We start from the raw sequence: 13,928 nt of genomic DNA on the forward strand, positions 1-13,928 counted from the left end.
TGCACGGCACTATTTGGATTAGACTCAGCCAATTTATCAGTTAGGGTGCATGGGGACTTTCCTACTGTTTACTGTTAATTCTGAAACTAGAGATCTTCATCTGTCTTTTATTTTTACCACTTTCTCACGGAAAATTGCACTCTCCCCAAACGACGTTACTGGGAGTGGTAAGCATTGTGTTGAAATAGCAGTTTAGCCTGTTAGCCTTTGACGTCTGATTTATGGCCAGCATTTGTGTAAATGCCCATGCGTGTGCGCCTGTTTTCACAGAACTGCATCGCCACCCACGAGTCCAATGGCATCGATATCATCACAGCCCTCATCCTTAACGATATCAACCCTCTGGGGAAGAAACGGATGGACCTGGTGTTAGAACTGAAGGCAAGTAGAAACTGAGGGCTAGAGGTGGCAGCCTTTGGGAAAAGTCAATTGAGGCTTTGCCATGTGAAGCAGTTGGTATTGTGAAACTAAATACCAAAGACATTCTGTTTAACTGATCAAATGACCCACATTGTACATTCTGACCTGAAATGCAGAACTTCACTCTCTTCAAAGAAGGTCCTTGGGAGTGCCAGCTTTTCAAGCCACCTAGAGTGAAGAGGTGCCACCAAAACTGAGCAATGAATTCAGAAACAATAAAAAGCCTCAATTCTGAAATCCACTGGGGTTTGGAAGGAGAAGAGAAAGGCCATTTCTCCATGGTCTCTGATCTTCCTGCCTTTGGGGAAGGGGGCCAGCAGAAGAACAGTACTCCTGAGCCCTTCCAGTGTCTTAAAAATAAATAAATAAATAATTTTTTTACTTAGTTAAGGGACACCTTTTTCCATTCTGTCATTGACTGTACAGAAGGGTGGCTGAAAATGTTGACTTAAAATAAGAATGTGTCTCCAGTCGTCTGATGAGTTCTTTAAATTGTCACAAGTGGGAGACTATAGCTGCCAACCCTGGAGCAACCCTAGCATTTTAATGCCCCGTGGAAACAGCTTTATGGAGTTAAATGATGCCTTTAAGGTGCTTACTCTGTGGGGTTTACTAGCTGACAGTCTGTGTGCTGTTGCCCCAGTCTCTTGCAATCTCTTGTTCTAGGGGGCATGTGTGTGGTGGGGGTGGGGAATGTTCCAGAAATTGTTAAGGATTCAAAAAAAAAAAAAAAACACCTCCAATTCAAGAATTGACCTTGCAACCCACCCTGGTGTAGGATGCTGTTTGGAAACGTGCTAGCACCTCTGAGCTCATTTCCTCTTCTGCCGTTCCCACGTTAGGTAGGGCATGTTGAGATTTGTGTTCTCTCTTATACCCAGAGGCAGCAGTAAGGACTCTATCATGACTGTGAAATAGCCTTGAATTACTAAGGTCAGCTGAAAAGCTCATCCGTATTTATTGTATGAAAGGCGACAGGAGAATTCAAGGCCTCGGGAAAATGTTAACACAGATTTCTCCAGGAACTGCACGGTTAATTTTATTTTGCCTTTAGTATTTAGAACTGAGGGTCCAAACTCAGTTGATTTGAACATATGGTTTAAGTGGAATCTTTTAACACTTCTTTTTTTCCTTCTGATAAATACTTTATACTTGACTTGAATATCATTCAAGCTCTCGTATGGCTACCATTTATCAGAAAGTACATGATGAGTATCTGAAATAGACTGAGATGTGCATGTGTTCCTGGTTGGCATTTCAGTGCCTTCTCAAACAAATTTAGCCATCTGAGGATTATGCTAGAAAGACAGAGAGCACAGTAAATGGACTGAACTTCTCTGACCAAAGCTGGGGAGGAAAACTGGTCTCAATTTCCAGCCCCTAGAAACAAAACGCAAACTTTTGAGGCCTATATACAAAGAAGTATATAAATTGCAGACCTGGGGCCTCAAATGATATTGATCCATGAAACGCTGGGTGTAGGTGCATGGGCATTGTTAACATAATGGGAAGTTATGCCTCATTGGATGTGAAGTGTTCCTTTGGACCACTTTTGTTAACTAATAGCATCTGTACTCATGATATTAGGAGGCAGGAAAGTTGATGGATTTTAGGACAGGGAGAAATTACATTTGTTGCCTGTCATCTCTGTCCAACAATATTGAATATTTAGGGAACAAAATATTTAGGGAAAAAAAAGATTGCATCTATACTGAAAATGTATATACCTTTTACTTTATCTTATTCCCCAAAGAGTAGAGTCTGAGTGTTGACACACCATTTATGCCATACCAGGTCTTACAAATAATATAGAGTTGCAGTAGACAAAGAAGATACATAAGTAATATGCAAATGTCATTCCATGTAAACAGTGAGAAGACCACACCCACCAGCACCCTTGCGTAAATCTATTTCTGCTAGAGCTGCTATGGGATTTACTAGTTAACAGACCATTCTTGAAGGCAGTCTCTTAAGTGTGCTCCTGAACACTCTCTCACCCTATTCTGGGGTTCCAGGGGTTGTCAGAGATTCTAAAAATTATAATGCATGTCTTAACAAATATAGGCCTCTTAGGCTCAACTCAGACTTCGTCCATATGCTTCTAAGGTTCCCAGGAGCATACCCTCTGACTGGTGAAGGTACTCTGCAGTGGGCTTGGTCATAGGATGAACCTGTCTGTCTAGCTGGGATGCATACTCGTTCGTCTGGGCACTCGTCTGTCCAGACAGCTGCCCAGGCTGCTCCTCCATATTTCTTCCCTTGGTTCTCTCCATTTAGAACAATGCTTCAAAGCTACTCCTGGCCATCATGGAAAGCAGACACGATAGTGAAAATGCAGAGAGGATCCTGTACAACATGAGGCCCAAGGAGCTGGTGAGTTGTCACCCACCCCTTGACAGTAGCACCAAGGAACTCAGAGTGAAATCTGCAACAGAATAATGGACCTGCTTCTCTGAGCTTCCAAAAACATTCCTCAAAACAGAAGCAGCAAGGATGATTTAATCTTGCCCCATGACTGCATAGAGAAGTATGGCAATGGACATGGATTGTTCCACATTGACCTATTGGCACAGACCACATATGAAAGCTTCCCTCCCCTTTGCTCGCTCATGGAGACCAGTGTGCAGTAAGTGAGTCTGAATTCAGGTCCGTAGCTCATTTCTTTGACTATGTCACCTGAGGCCGCTCTTGGAGCTTTCTAAGCTGTACTCTCCAGCTCTTTAAAAGAGAAAGTAATATTATATACATTGAAGGGTTATTTTAAAGTCTTAAACATAAGAGTCATATCAGACTTAGCATGGTGCTTGGCAATACAGCCCCATGTGAATTGAGGTCCATTTTCTTCTCTGTATTCATTAATAGGCAAGCATTCTCCACTGAGCCTCATCCCAGCTCTTGATTTGGGGCAGTTTTGTTTTGTTTTGTTTTGTTTTGTTTTGTTTTGTTTTGTTTTTGCAAGAGAGCAGGGGTAGGAATAGAAGATTGACACATGGTCCTGTGTAGTTCAGGCTAACCTCAAACTCACTTTGTAACTTAGGCTATCCTTGAACTCTGGATTCTTTACCTCCACCTCCAAGAATCGGGGTTATGGGTGTGCACCACCATTCCCTGACAGCATTGATTATTTGAAATGATGACTTTGCTGTACCCCAGCTTATGATCCCTTTACTTCACTCACTGGGATGACTGGTGTGTGTCACCACACATACATAACCCACTGCCATATCTTTTAAGGACTTACAAGTTGGTGTCTGTTCTCGGTGCAGTCATCTGAACAACAGGGGAGTCTATTTTGAATGTTGGTTTTTGCTGTTTGTTTCCTTGAAACATGACCTGGTTTATTTTCAAAGAGTGACATTTATGATAGACTGTGACTCCCCATGTTGGGAGTTGAGCTGTGAAAGGAGCAACGTTCAAGGATGGGTGATAGGAGTCGAGTCTATTTGGACTTTGCCCCATGCAAATAAACTGTGACCGATAGACTTAAATGAGGGCATTAAAGCATTTCTGCCTCCTGGTGACCTGGATGTGCACTAGAGGCCAGAGCAAAGTCCCTTTATGTATCCTTTGAATAAAAGTTCACAGCAGCCTAGTTCTTTGATCCCCGAGGTCAGGGAGTGAGTTCTCAGCAGAGAAAGGATTCTCTGGGAGTTTACATAACAGCTTATGTAACTGGGGGTAACTGGGCAGCCAAGGATCATTGTTGAGTAGGGTCAGAATGGCCCTTGCCTAGAGCCCATTTCAGATCCTGTGAATCAAGAATATGCTCTGTCGGTGTTGGGGATTTAGCTCAGTGGTAGAGTGCTTGCCTAGCAAGCGCAAGGCCCTGGGTTCGGTCCCCAGCTCTGGAAAAAAAAAAAAAGAAAAAGAATATGCTCTGTCTCTTCAAGACTGTCGTGGGTAGAACAAGTGCCATGACCCCTTGCTATGGCGACACCAACTCCTGGGTTCTCCCTTTGGTTAGAGAACATCATTCTGGATCATAGAAAGGATCAAGTCTTCTTAGCCTTTAGCAACCAGGGCTCTAAGAAGAAAAGCAGGACGGAAGCTTGAATATCCAGAACACATCCAAGTATGCACATGTATGCATGCATGCACTTGTGTCTGCATGTGTAACAGTGCTGGGTTTGGTTTTAGAACTGCTTGGCAAACAAGCTTAGACAGTGAGGGTCTCAGGCCTGAAGTTACACCAGCAGCTGACCCACTGTCAATGCAGCGTATGTGGCTTTCCACATGATTCCTCTTGGATAATGAGAAGGTCCCAGATAACAGCTAGTGGCAATGAAGAAGGTGCCCCAGGCTAAAGGACCTTCTGAATCATCCAAGGAAATGATTGATTCTTGGTATAACTGAACATATTTACTTTTGGTGTTTGAGTTATTAAATTCTGAATGGCATGTTTATATAGGAAAGTTTGGCCAGGCATTGTCCAAGTGCCAGGAAATGGATTTAGATGTGAGCGGCCCCAGCTTCTTCCCCTGGGAACCAAAGTGAGTGTGAAGAGTGGGCAGATGGTACAGTGCTCTAAGAAGTGTGCTACCAGGCTTTGAGGACTCCCAGAGTCAGGCTGGCAGCTGTGGCTAAGTTCAGATCCTAGTTCATTAACCATGACCTCAGCAATGTTCTTTTATGTCTTCATTTCCACATCTATAAAGGAATAGAAATTTCTGAGAGCTCACGAAGTGTTTGTTAGCATTACATTTTAACAGAAAATAATTGCACTACTTTCCCAGAAGCTAGCGGATTTCATAGTCTAGTTTGCACTACCCCCTCATCAACCTCCTAAGGGATCAGTGGTTGGGATAAGGAAAAGTGTGTGTGTGTGTGTGTGTGTGTGTGTGTGTGTGTGTGTGTGTCACTTTTTGCCATCTTAAAGGGTTTGGGTAATACTGGTGGTGGTAGTGTGTGTCTCTGTGTGTGTTCATGGTGGTGGTGGTGTACATGCAAAAATCAAAAACAGGCCCTCTATTTCCACTGTGGGTTCCAGGATTCAAACTCAGGTCTGGTAAAGCCCTTTTAGCCAATGAACCATCCACCATTTCAACAACCTTTTTTCCCCTGTTAGGGTTTTTTCACCATCAACTTCTAGGACAGAAGGATGTAAGCCAGCCATTGAATGCGTTGATCTAAGTAGAGTGAACGAACTTCTCTTGCCAGTGAATGTGGTGCTTGCTCCTGGCATCATTAGAACTAAGGAGTCTGAGCTGTATCTGATGGGATGGACTATCGTCCTTGGTGAGCAGTGTCCGCTGCAGGAGTAGACTGCTGTCTAAGCTATAGACGCCAGTCCTGCAGGGCCAGCCCTGAGTCAGGACATGTATTCTCTTGTCCCCACCCAAAGGTGGAAGTGATCAAGAAGGCCTACATGCAAGGCGAAGTGGAGTTTGAGGATGGGGAGAACGGTGAGGATGGAGCAGCCTCCCCCAGGAACGTGGGCCATAACATCTACATCCTCGCTCACCAGGTAGGGCCCCCTCTCTCTCTTGCCTTCTACACGTCACCAGTGTAGTAAGCTGGAGGTGCCCTGAGACTCACTCTTCCTGGAAAGCTTTCTCCTAGCACTGGCTGTGCCCATGTGAACAGAGCTTGCAGGTGTGTTAGGTCACCCGCCTTAAGGGGCTGAATTCCAGGATGCTGCCATTTTCCCAGTATGGTGGGTTGGGAACTTGGAAATCCCCATGCTTTGTACATACATCTACCCTTGAGCAGTCACACTGGATGCTTTGTCTGGAGCTGCTAAAAAGGAGTCTTGGGCATTTTATAAATACTAATAAGTCTCCCTTAACAATCTTAAAGAAATAAACTTGATTATCACATTTGGGGATCTGTGGGAACTTGTCCTTACAATTTCCTTTTGTTTGCCTTTCTGGGTGATACTTTCCTTCCCTGATACCAAAATGCCATATTTCATAATCTCTTCCCAAGTGTCTGGGTTTTTAAAGTTGCTTCTTTGAGTATACTGAGTGTCTTCAGGTTTTGGGTGGGGATGGGAAAACCGTAGCCCAGCTGGAGATTGACATGTCCTTTCCTTCACCTCCTTTAAACTTGGGTACAAGACCTGGGTGTGACACAATGAAGGCAAGTGGCCTGGAGTTACTCGGCCCCTTCCCCTGTCCCACGTCACATCCATACTTGCTCCAAAAGGGTTTCTGAGTAGCCCCAGAATAGAGGCTTAATGGGGGTGCTCAGAAAACTTCATGTCCCTCCTGCCTAGCCTAAAATAATCAGAGAAAAGGGGTATCCTGCATGGGCATGAACTGTCCACTCTTTTATGCCAGACTCCCAAAATAGCCTCTGTGCAAAGCAGAGCTTTGCAGAAGGGAGCAAACCTCTCTTTCGTACTTGGCCTTTGACTTACTGCTGGTCATTTTGCAGATTTTTTTTTTATACTCAGAAAAGCAGGGTGTAGCTCAGTCAATACAGTGGTGACCTAGCATGCAAAAAGCCCTGGTTGCCGTAGTGTGCATCCGTAAAACCAGAATTCTGGAGGGAAAAACAGGAGAATCAAAAGGTTAAGGTCATCCTCAGATACATCACATTCAAGGCCAGCCTGAGATGCATGAGACCCTGTCTCAAGGAAAGAAAGAAACCTAGAGTTTAAAACTAGCTCTTATGATCCTCGGCTCCCAGTTTCTCTTTGCTTGTGTTCTAGTTGGCTCGGCATAACAAAGAACTTCAAACCATGCTGAAACCTGGAGGCCAGGTGGATGGCGATGAAGCTCTGGAGTTCTATGCGAAGCACACAGCACAAATTGAGGTATAAACCAGTCAAGCTATAAACGGAATACTCAGGCAGCAAGGCCTGGACCTGCAGTAGATGGTACCCTGTCCCAGGGTTGGCATGTTCTCTCTGCTCTGAGCAATAAAAATGTTGAAGTGCTTCCTGTTTACTAGCTTCTCCCATTAGGTTTCCTAGATTTCCAGTGGTGATCAAAACTATCATGGTTACTGCTTAATGTGCAGAGGGGAGATCAGATCCATATAGATTTGATTACAACTTCTGACTGGCTCCTAAAGCAAGTAGGTAGGACTGATGAGGCAGCTCAGTTTATAAAACATTTGCCATACAACCACAAAGACCCAATTCAATGCCCAGAATCCACATAAAATATCCAGGTGTATTATCAAGCACTATGGTCTCAGTGCTGAGAAGGCAGAAGTAGGCAGGTGGCTGGGTTTGCTTGGCCAAGTTAGGGACGATTTGGTCAGTGAGAGACCCTGCCTTCAGAAAGGGAGGAGAAAGTGCCTGATGATTGACACCAATGTTGACTCTGGCCTCTCTCTATAGTATGTACACAAGTACCCGCACACACATATGAACATATGTACACATGAAGTCTAGCAGAGGACCTGTAGATTATAGGAGGTCTGTTCTCAAGAAATGGAATCCAAATACAGAATGAAAGAACACAGGACTGAAACAAGCAGTTCCCAGATGGAGAAGCTTTCCTGACCTCTACAAGGAAGACCAGGTAAGGGGTGTGTGCTGGAGAAGGCATGACGGCTGGACTGGAGTGAGTCAAGGTGAAAATGTGCATGTTAAGGAGAGGAAATAACACAGAGCAGTCAAAGCTTATACACTGTCCTGGGAAGAAGTCTGCACCTTATCCTCAGAGGAGTGGAACTGCTAGCATTTCCCCCACGGGAACCCCACCATCCTCTATGCATTTTAACAGGACAAAATCCTCACTAACCTCTTGACCCATGGACATCATCTCTACCTGGAAAATGGAGGGACTCTTCAATAATGCTCAGTGAGGATGCTAGCTTCTCTCACTCTCAGGCTCCCACCTGGAGTGTGAATCCCAGGAGGTCCAACCCCTGATTCTTTATATCACCTGCATTGTCTCTTAGTATCTGAAAGGAAACATGTCTGGCTCTAGAGTCTAGATAGTCAGGAGATTGTACCCTGTTCTGCTGAGGAATTTATTATAATGTCTGAAGAAGGATTTGTAGACCTAAGAGACTCACTGGACAGAATGACACATTCAGGACAGAGGCTCTTGGGAGTCTCTTCTTACCTGCTGTCTCAGCTCTCCAGGCCATCCTGATGGAATGCTTCATTTGACCAACTAAATCAGCCAAATGTATGCGAGCACATAGTCTAGATTTATTGATCCTGGTCAGAAGCTTAGCCAAAAGGATGTCTTCCGCATCCTTTAGGAGACAGGCTTGGCAGTGCAGTACATTAAAGATGAGTAGAATCAGGAGGTAGTGTCCAACACTGTGGCCCAGTTGGGAGGAGCCTGAAGCCTGATCAAGATAAAAGGCATGAAGAAAACCTCTTACTACCAGGGATAGAGAAGAAATACTATTCTGTCCTCCTGATTCCCACCCACTGCTAAATCTGCCCAAACAAGGAAATTTTAAAAACTTGCTAACCTCAGAATCAGGCCCTTAACTGGCCAGGACCCTCCCTTTGATTCCCCTGAGGGCTATGTACTGTGTCATAGCTGCTTGGGGCTTTGCTAGTAGACTCTGGACTCTAAATCCTTCATCCATAGAACGAAATTCTTGTCAGAGGTCTTCCTCTCCCCTCCCTTTTCCTCCTGAAGCCAGCTGCACATCTCTCTTGTGCTTGGGGGAAACAAGGAATGGTCCTAATACTAGTCTGTGTAAAGCAGGTGGCCACTTCATAACAAATATTGGAACAGGCCTTTGAGCCTGTGTCCCAGGCAGGCTCTAGGTATTAACCACGCTTCTGGTTAAACCAGGTTGGCTTTGAACCAAAACCATTCTGACAGCACAGTGATTCTGAGCCCCCTCCCCCCAAAACCTGAGGTCTAGCTAGACTCAGGAGGCCCTGGTATAAAGACCATTTTTCTCTGTACTTAATGGAGTATAGAGCTGTGAGAACCTGTCTGACCTCCATAAGAGTTTCCCACTACAACTGGGCCTGAGTCATCTCTCTTGCTCCATAAGGGAACAAAAGTATTGAAAGAGGGAGCAAGCTCTTCCTGTCAAGGGCGTCAGCCCTGAGCTTCACCCGACCTCCTCAGCTTCTGGGGAAGAATGCAGAAAGGCCAAGAGGCCATGTCTCCGGTGTACTGCAGCCTCTGGCCTTTTAGAACTCTCTGTCTCTGAATCTGTGACTTAGTGCAGTTTTCTAAAATTGGAAACACACTTCTCTGAAGGTGGAGCCCATCTGAGGAGGAAGTGGAGGTAGCGTGCAGCCATCTACCCCTGCAGCACCACAAAGCCAGTTTAAGGAACACTGATGCCCTCCCAGAGGCAGTGGGCATATTGGTTCATATGTCATGCATTCTGGACATTATGACAAGATGTAGGAAGTCATTGCAACTGTGGTAGAAAGCAAAGGTCTGTTCTAAAAGTTCTTATTCAGAGTTAACCCAGTTTTGCTATCTGAGGAAGAATAATGGGTGAGGCTTATACTATGACCCAACATTGCCCTATCTAGTATGATGGCCATCAAGCCATGCCTGTGAAATCAAAATTAGATGCAAGTAATTATTCTGTTGCTCATTTGCAATAACTGCATGTGCCTAGTGCTTGATGGCCTCTGTGACTAATGGCTGTCCTCTTGGACACACAAGGAATGGCCCCATTGATAAAGAAAGTTCTACTCTATATTACGGCCTCAGCTGAACACAGTATAAATTGTTCCAGATGAAAGTCGATCATATCTAAAAGAAAACGAGAAATGGGCTTCCCATCTGTTCGTTTTCATCAAGTAATTTTTACACTCTGTAGGTAGATATCTATTGCTGCCGGGAGTTTCAGTCAGGCCGAGCTTGTCAGCTTGTGAAACTGAGCTGGTTGGCTTTACGCTTATCAGTTGTTTGTCCAGACAAACACTTCAGCAATATCTAGTCACGGTTGTACATTGTTTATCTACAGTCTCAAAACAGAATCATTTTAAAATACCTTAGGAGTATATAGAGTATAACTATAATACTTTTATGATTCTAGTGACTTGTTTTTTAAAATGAGGAATATTCCATGCTACAATCACAAAATTAAAACCAGTATTTAAAAGTGAAGAAGCATTAAGATATTAAGGGGAAGGGGCTGATCATATTTAAATGAGTGGAGCAGGAGGTTAGACAAATTCTTACAGACTTAACAAAACTTTTATGTTTGGAGTGCACATGCACAAACACATACGTGCACACAGCGGAGGGCTCTCAAATCAGACAGATTCACATTATCCTGAGTCTTGAAACCCGAGTTCACCGCCAATAGCAAAGCAAAAGAGTCTGCATAAAAGGCTTTGAGAATAATTGCTTACCCTCCGTTTTAACCCTAGATTGTCAGACTGGACCGAACTATGGAACAGATTGTCTTCCCTGTGCCCAGCATCTGTGAATTTCTGACTAAGGAATCGAAACTTCGAATATATTACACCACAGAGAGGGATGAGCAAGGCAGCAAGATCAATGACTTCTTCCTGCGCTCCGAGGACCTCTTTAATGAGATGAACTGGCAGAAGAAACTTCGAGGTGAGTCACAGTGCCTGGACACACTCTGGGAATGCACATCTCTGAGGTTTCACACCTGGCCCAGGGAGTGTGTGTGTCCCTCCAAGAAGGAGCAAGTCAGGAATGGTGTCCCCCCAGCTGAAAACAGAACTTTGCTATCTCAATATCCCTGCCCAATCTAAGGGCCCTAAGCGGGCTACATTAGTGAAGCATTTGATTCGATTGGCCTAGGGGCTTCGTGGATGGCTTCGTGGATGCCTGTTTGGGTGTTTCCCTGTGGAAAGTAATTAGACACAGAAAAGGCCAGGCCTTTTCCTGCACTGGATGGTTCCCTCAGGCTGAGAGTGCAGACTGGCACACCTGTTCCTGAGACTCTCTGCTTTCCCTCTGATGAAGTAGCTCAGGGTCAGAACTCCCAGTCATTTTATAGGCAGTCCAGTTGTTTGCCATAGAAGATACAGCATGGCTCACCAGCAGGTCCCATGACAAAGCCCAGCCAAGTCAAATGAAGATTACTTGTCCAAGGCACATTTATAGCGCTTCCCCCAGACGGCTTCTGGGCTCCCAGTTTTCATTAGCGTTTTTAATGTGATCCTTCAGCACCAGCAGTGTGCTTGGCAGCAGCTCTTGTGACCAACTTTAAAGGATCCTGCTTTATTTGTGTGTGAGTTGGGAGCCAACATTTTTTTTTTTTTAATCCAAAACTCCAAAACTAGGCTCTAGTTGAGATCTTTCTGGCTTTTTGCAGGGTGCAGCCAGCGTAAGAGAGAGCAGTTTGCAGGACCTCTGGTGCTATCTCTGGTCCTTGTCAACCTGAGCAGAGCTAGGCCTGCCTTCCTCACCAGGCTTCCCTTGTCTGCCTTCCTCCTGGCTTCCCTTGCTCTACTGGGTTCACACACAGCAAAGAGTTATGCAATCAGAGTGGTAACAGGTCCTCAGGACCAAGGAGGAGGAGGTACAATCTCTTCCCCCTCCACCATCCCCTGTATCTGTGGACACAGGCAGGCAGCTTATCTGGTCCCGGACCCTCTGGAGCAGGTAGGCGGTAAAGATCCATTTTCTCCAGAAAGGCCACCTCGTCATTCCAAGATTTTTAGTCAAGTACAGCTAATGCCTTCTCTGATTTCAGTCTTGCCAGTTTTTTAAAAAAAAAAATCGTGTGTTCGTTGTAGGGAAGTTTAAAGACAACAATACTTGTCATCTGAAAATTTTTAATTGCCTCCAAAGCCATGTACTAAGAGAAAAATGGGAAAATAATAAGTGAATTAAGCATCCTAAGTACTTAGGAAGGGGAGAGATGTACTCATCAGAAGCAGAATTAAAATAGACTCACTGCTTCCCCTAAGCAGCTTACTTCTACCCAGCGAGCAGAGATTTTCTGTCACGTTGGCAAAGCTGGCTTACCTTTGGCTGAAGTCATAAAGGTTGTGATGGGTGTGATGGGAAGTCAGTAGCCACTTCTCCTTCAGTGTCTGTCTACTGCTGTGAGTGTTTTCTAGTGTTAAGAAATCAGTATGGGGCTGGAAAGATGATGGGTCAGCAGTTCAGAGCCCGGGCTACTCTTTCAGGGTAGCTGAGTTCACTTCCTGGCACCTGCCTGGCCACCCATAAGCATCTGTAACTCCAGTTCCCAGGGATCTGACACACTCTCTTGGCCTCTGTGAGTCCCAAGCATCATGTGGTACACATACATACATGCAAGCTACACGTCCATGCATGTAAAATAAAGATCAAGAAATTTGCTTTTTAGAAGAAATTGGTTTTATCTTCTGCAAATGTTTTAGTTCTAAAACAAACAGCCAATTTGATTTGCTCCTCGGAAACCCGTTCCTGTTTTCTTCTTGAAACACATGCACACCCCCTTCTATGCGTACACATGCTTGCTCGGGCCATCCCTTTCTGACACCTGAAAATCATATGTCTAGTGAAGAGAAGACTCTCTAGGCCGTGGAACCTAGATGACAGAGCAAGAGGAAGGCACAGGTAGAATTGCTTAGGCCGACCATTTCTTGCTTGGAAGTTTTCCTTCGTGCTTATTACATTAGAGGTAGCATTGGCTTGAGTGGAGTCCGACGTCCTCCAGCAAAGCCCAGTTTCTTTAAAACTAGGAACCAGTGTGACTGAGACATGGAGTTATTTAAATAGCTTTGCCTGTCTTGGGTGCCAGCACTCTGCCATTCTGCTGGTTTGTGGCAAGTATATCAGTCCAACTAAATTACAGTCCTTAGGAAAAGAAAACCCGCTGCAAGGTATGGTGGGGGATTTGGTAATGCGCCTATTTCTTCCTGTGGGAACTAACGCTCTGTAAGGAGACAGGCAGCACAAGCAGAGTTTTAAATTGCTACAGTATGAAGCTGATTATGACCAGGGTTATAATCAAGCAATAACAGGTTACAGAGATATGGGGAAAGACTTGAAGGAAGAGGATGAATGGTGGTAACATCTAGGAGAATTTGGATGGACACAACCTAGAAGATTAAGGGATGGGGAGGTATGTTCTGTTGCCTACTGCTGTGATTTCAAACTCTGATGCTTATAAGAACATGAATGTACTATCTTACCGTTCTGGACGTCAGGAGTCTGTGGGTAGAGTGAGTCTTGTGCCTCCTCCTTTCGTTAAAAAGACTTTGTCAGTCCCTCTTGTCATGTAACGTAGCACACTCACGCTGAAGACTGAGGTTTGAGACATTTAAGTATGCATTATTTTGCTTATCTTAGAAGGGATGTTAATTGCTTTAATCCTTCACAAGACACAATGGCCTAAAACAACTTCTCATTCCCTTACAGTGTCCTGTGGTCAGGAATGACTTAACTGGATAGTTACAGCTCAGGGTCTTTCATTAGGTAGCCACTGAGATACCATCCAGAGTCCAGTGCTGTTGTCATCTAAGCACTTGCCTGGCCCTGATGACTCCACTTCTTAATGCTCTCTAACGGCTCTGGAATCAGGGCATTCCTTTCTTCTGCACATAGGCCTTCCAGTGAGTCTCGGTATCCTTGTGACACAACAGTTGCTTTCTTTAGAGTAAATGATTGAGGAGCAAGCATGAGAAGAAAGCCACAGTGCTT

The 13,928-nt window shown here is 44.7% G+C and overlaps 1 protein-coding gene across 4 annotated transcripts in view; it reads left to right on the forward strand.

Annotated features, from left to right (window-relative positions):
- The window catches only part of Itpr1 (inositol 1,4,5-trisphosphate receptor, type 1), a 323,105-nt gene that overhangs the window by 256,310 nt on the left and 52,867 nt on the right, over positions 1–13,928 (forward strand). For all 4 annotated transcript variants that reach the window (XM_063285577.1, NM_001007235.2, NM_001270597.1 and 1 more), the window contains 5 exons: positions 271–381; positions 2,698–2,793; positions 5,762–5,884; positions 7,073–7,177; positions 10,688–10,880. In XM_063285577.1, the coding sequence (XP_063141647.1) occupies positions 271–381; positions 2,698–2,793; positions 5,762–5,884; positions 7,073–7,177; positions 10,688–10,880 (628 nt within the window). The remainder of the gene's footprint in view (positions 1–270; positions 382–2,697; positions 2,794–5,761; positions 5,885–7,072; positions 7,178–10,687; positions 10,881–13,928) is intronic.

This window comes from Rattus norvegicus, chromosome 4, assembly GCF_036323735.1.
Source record: "Rattus norvegicus strain BN/NHsdMcwi chromosome 4, GRCr8, whole genome shotgun sequence".
Lineage (NCBI taxonomy): Eukaryota > Metazoa > Chordata > Mammalia > Rodentia > Muridae > Rattus > Rattus norvegicus.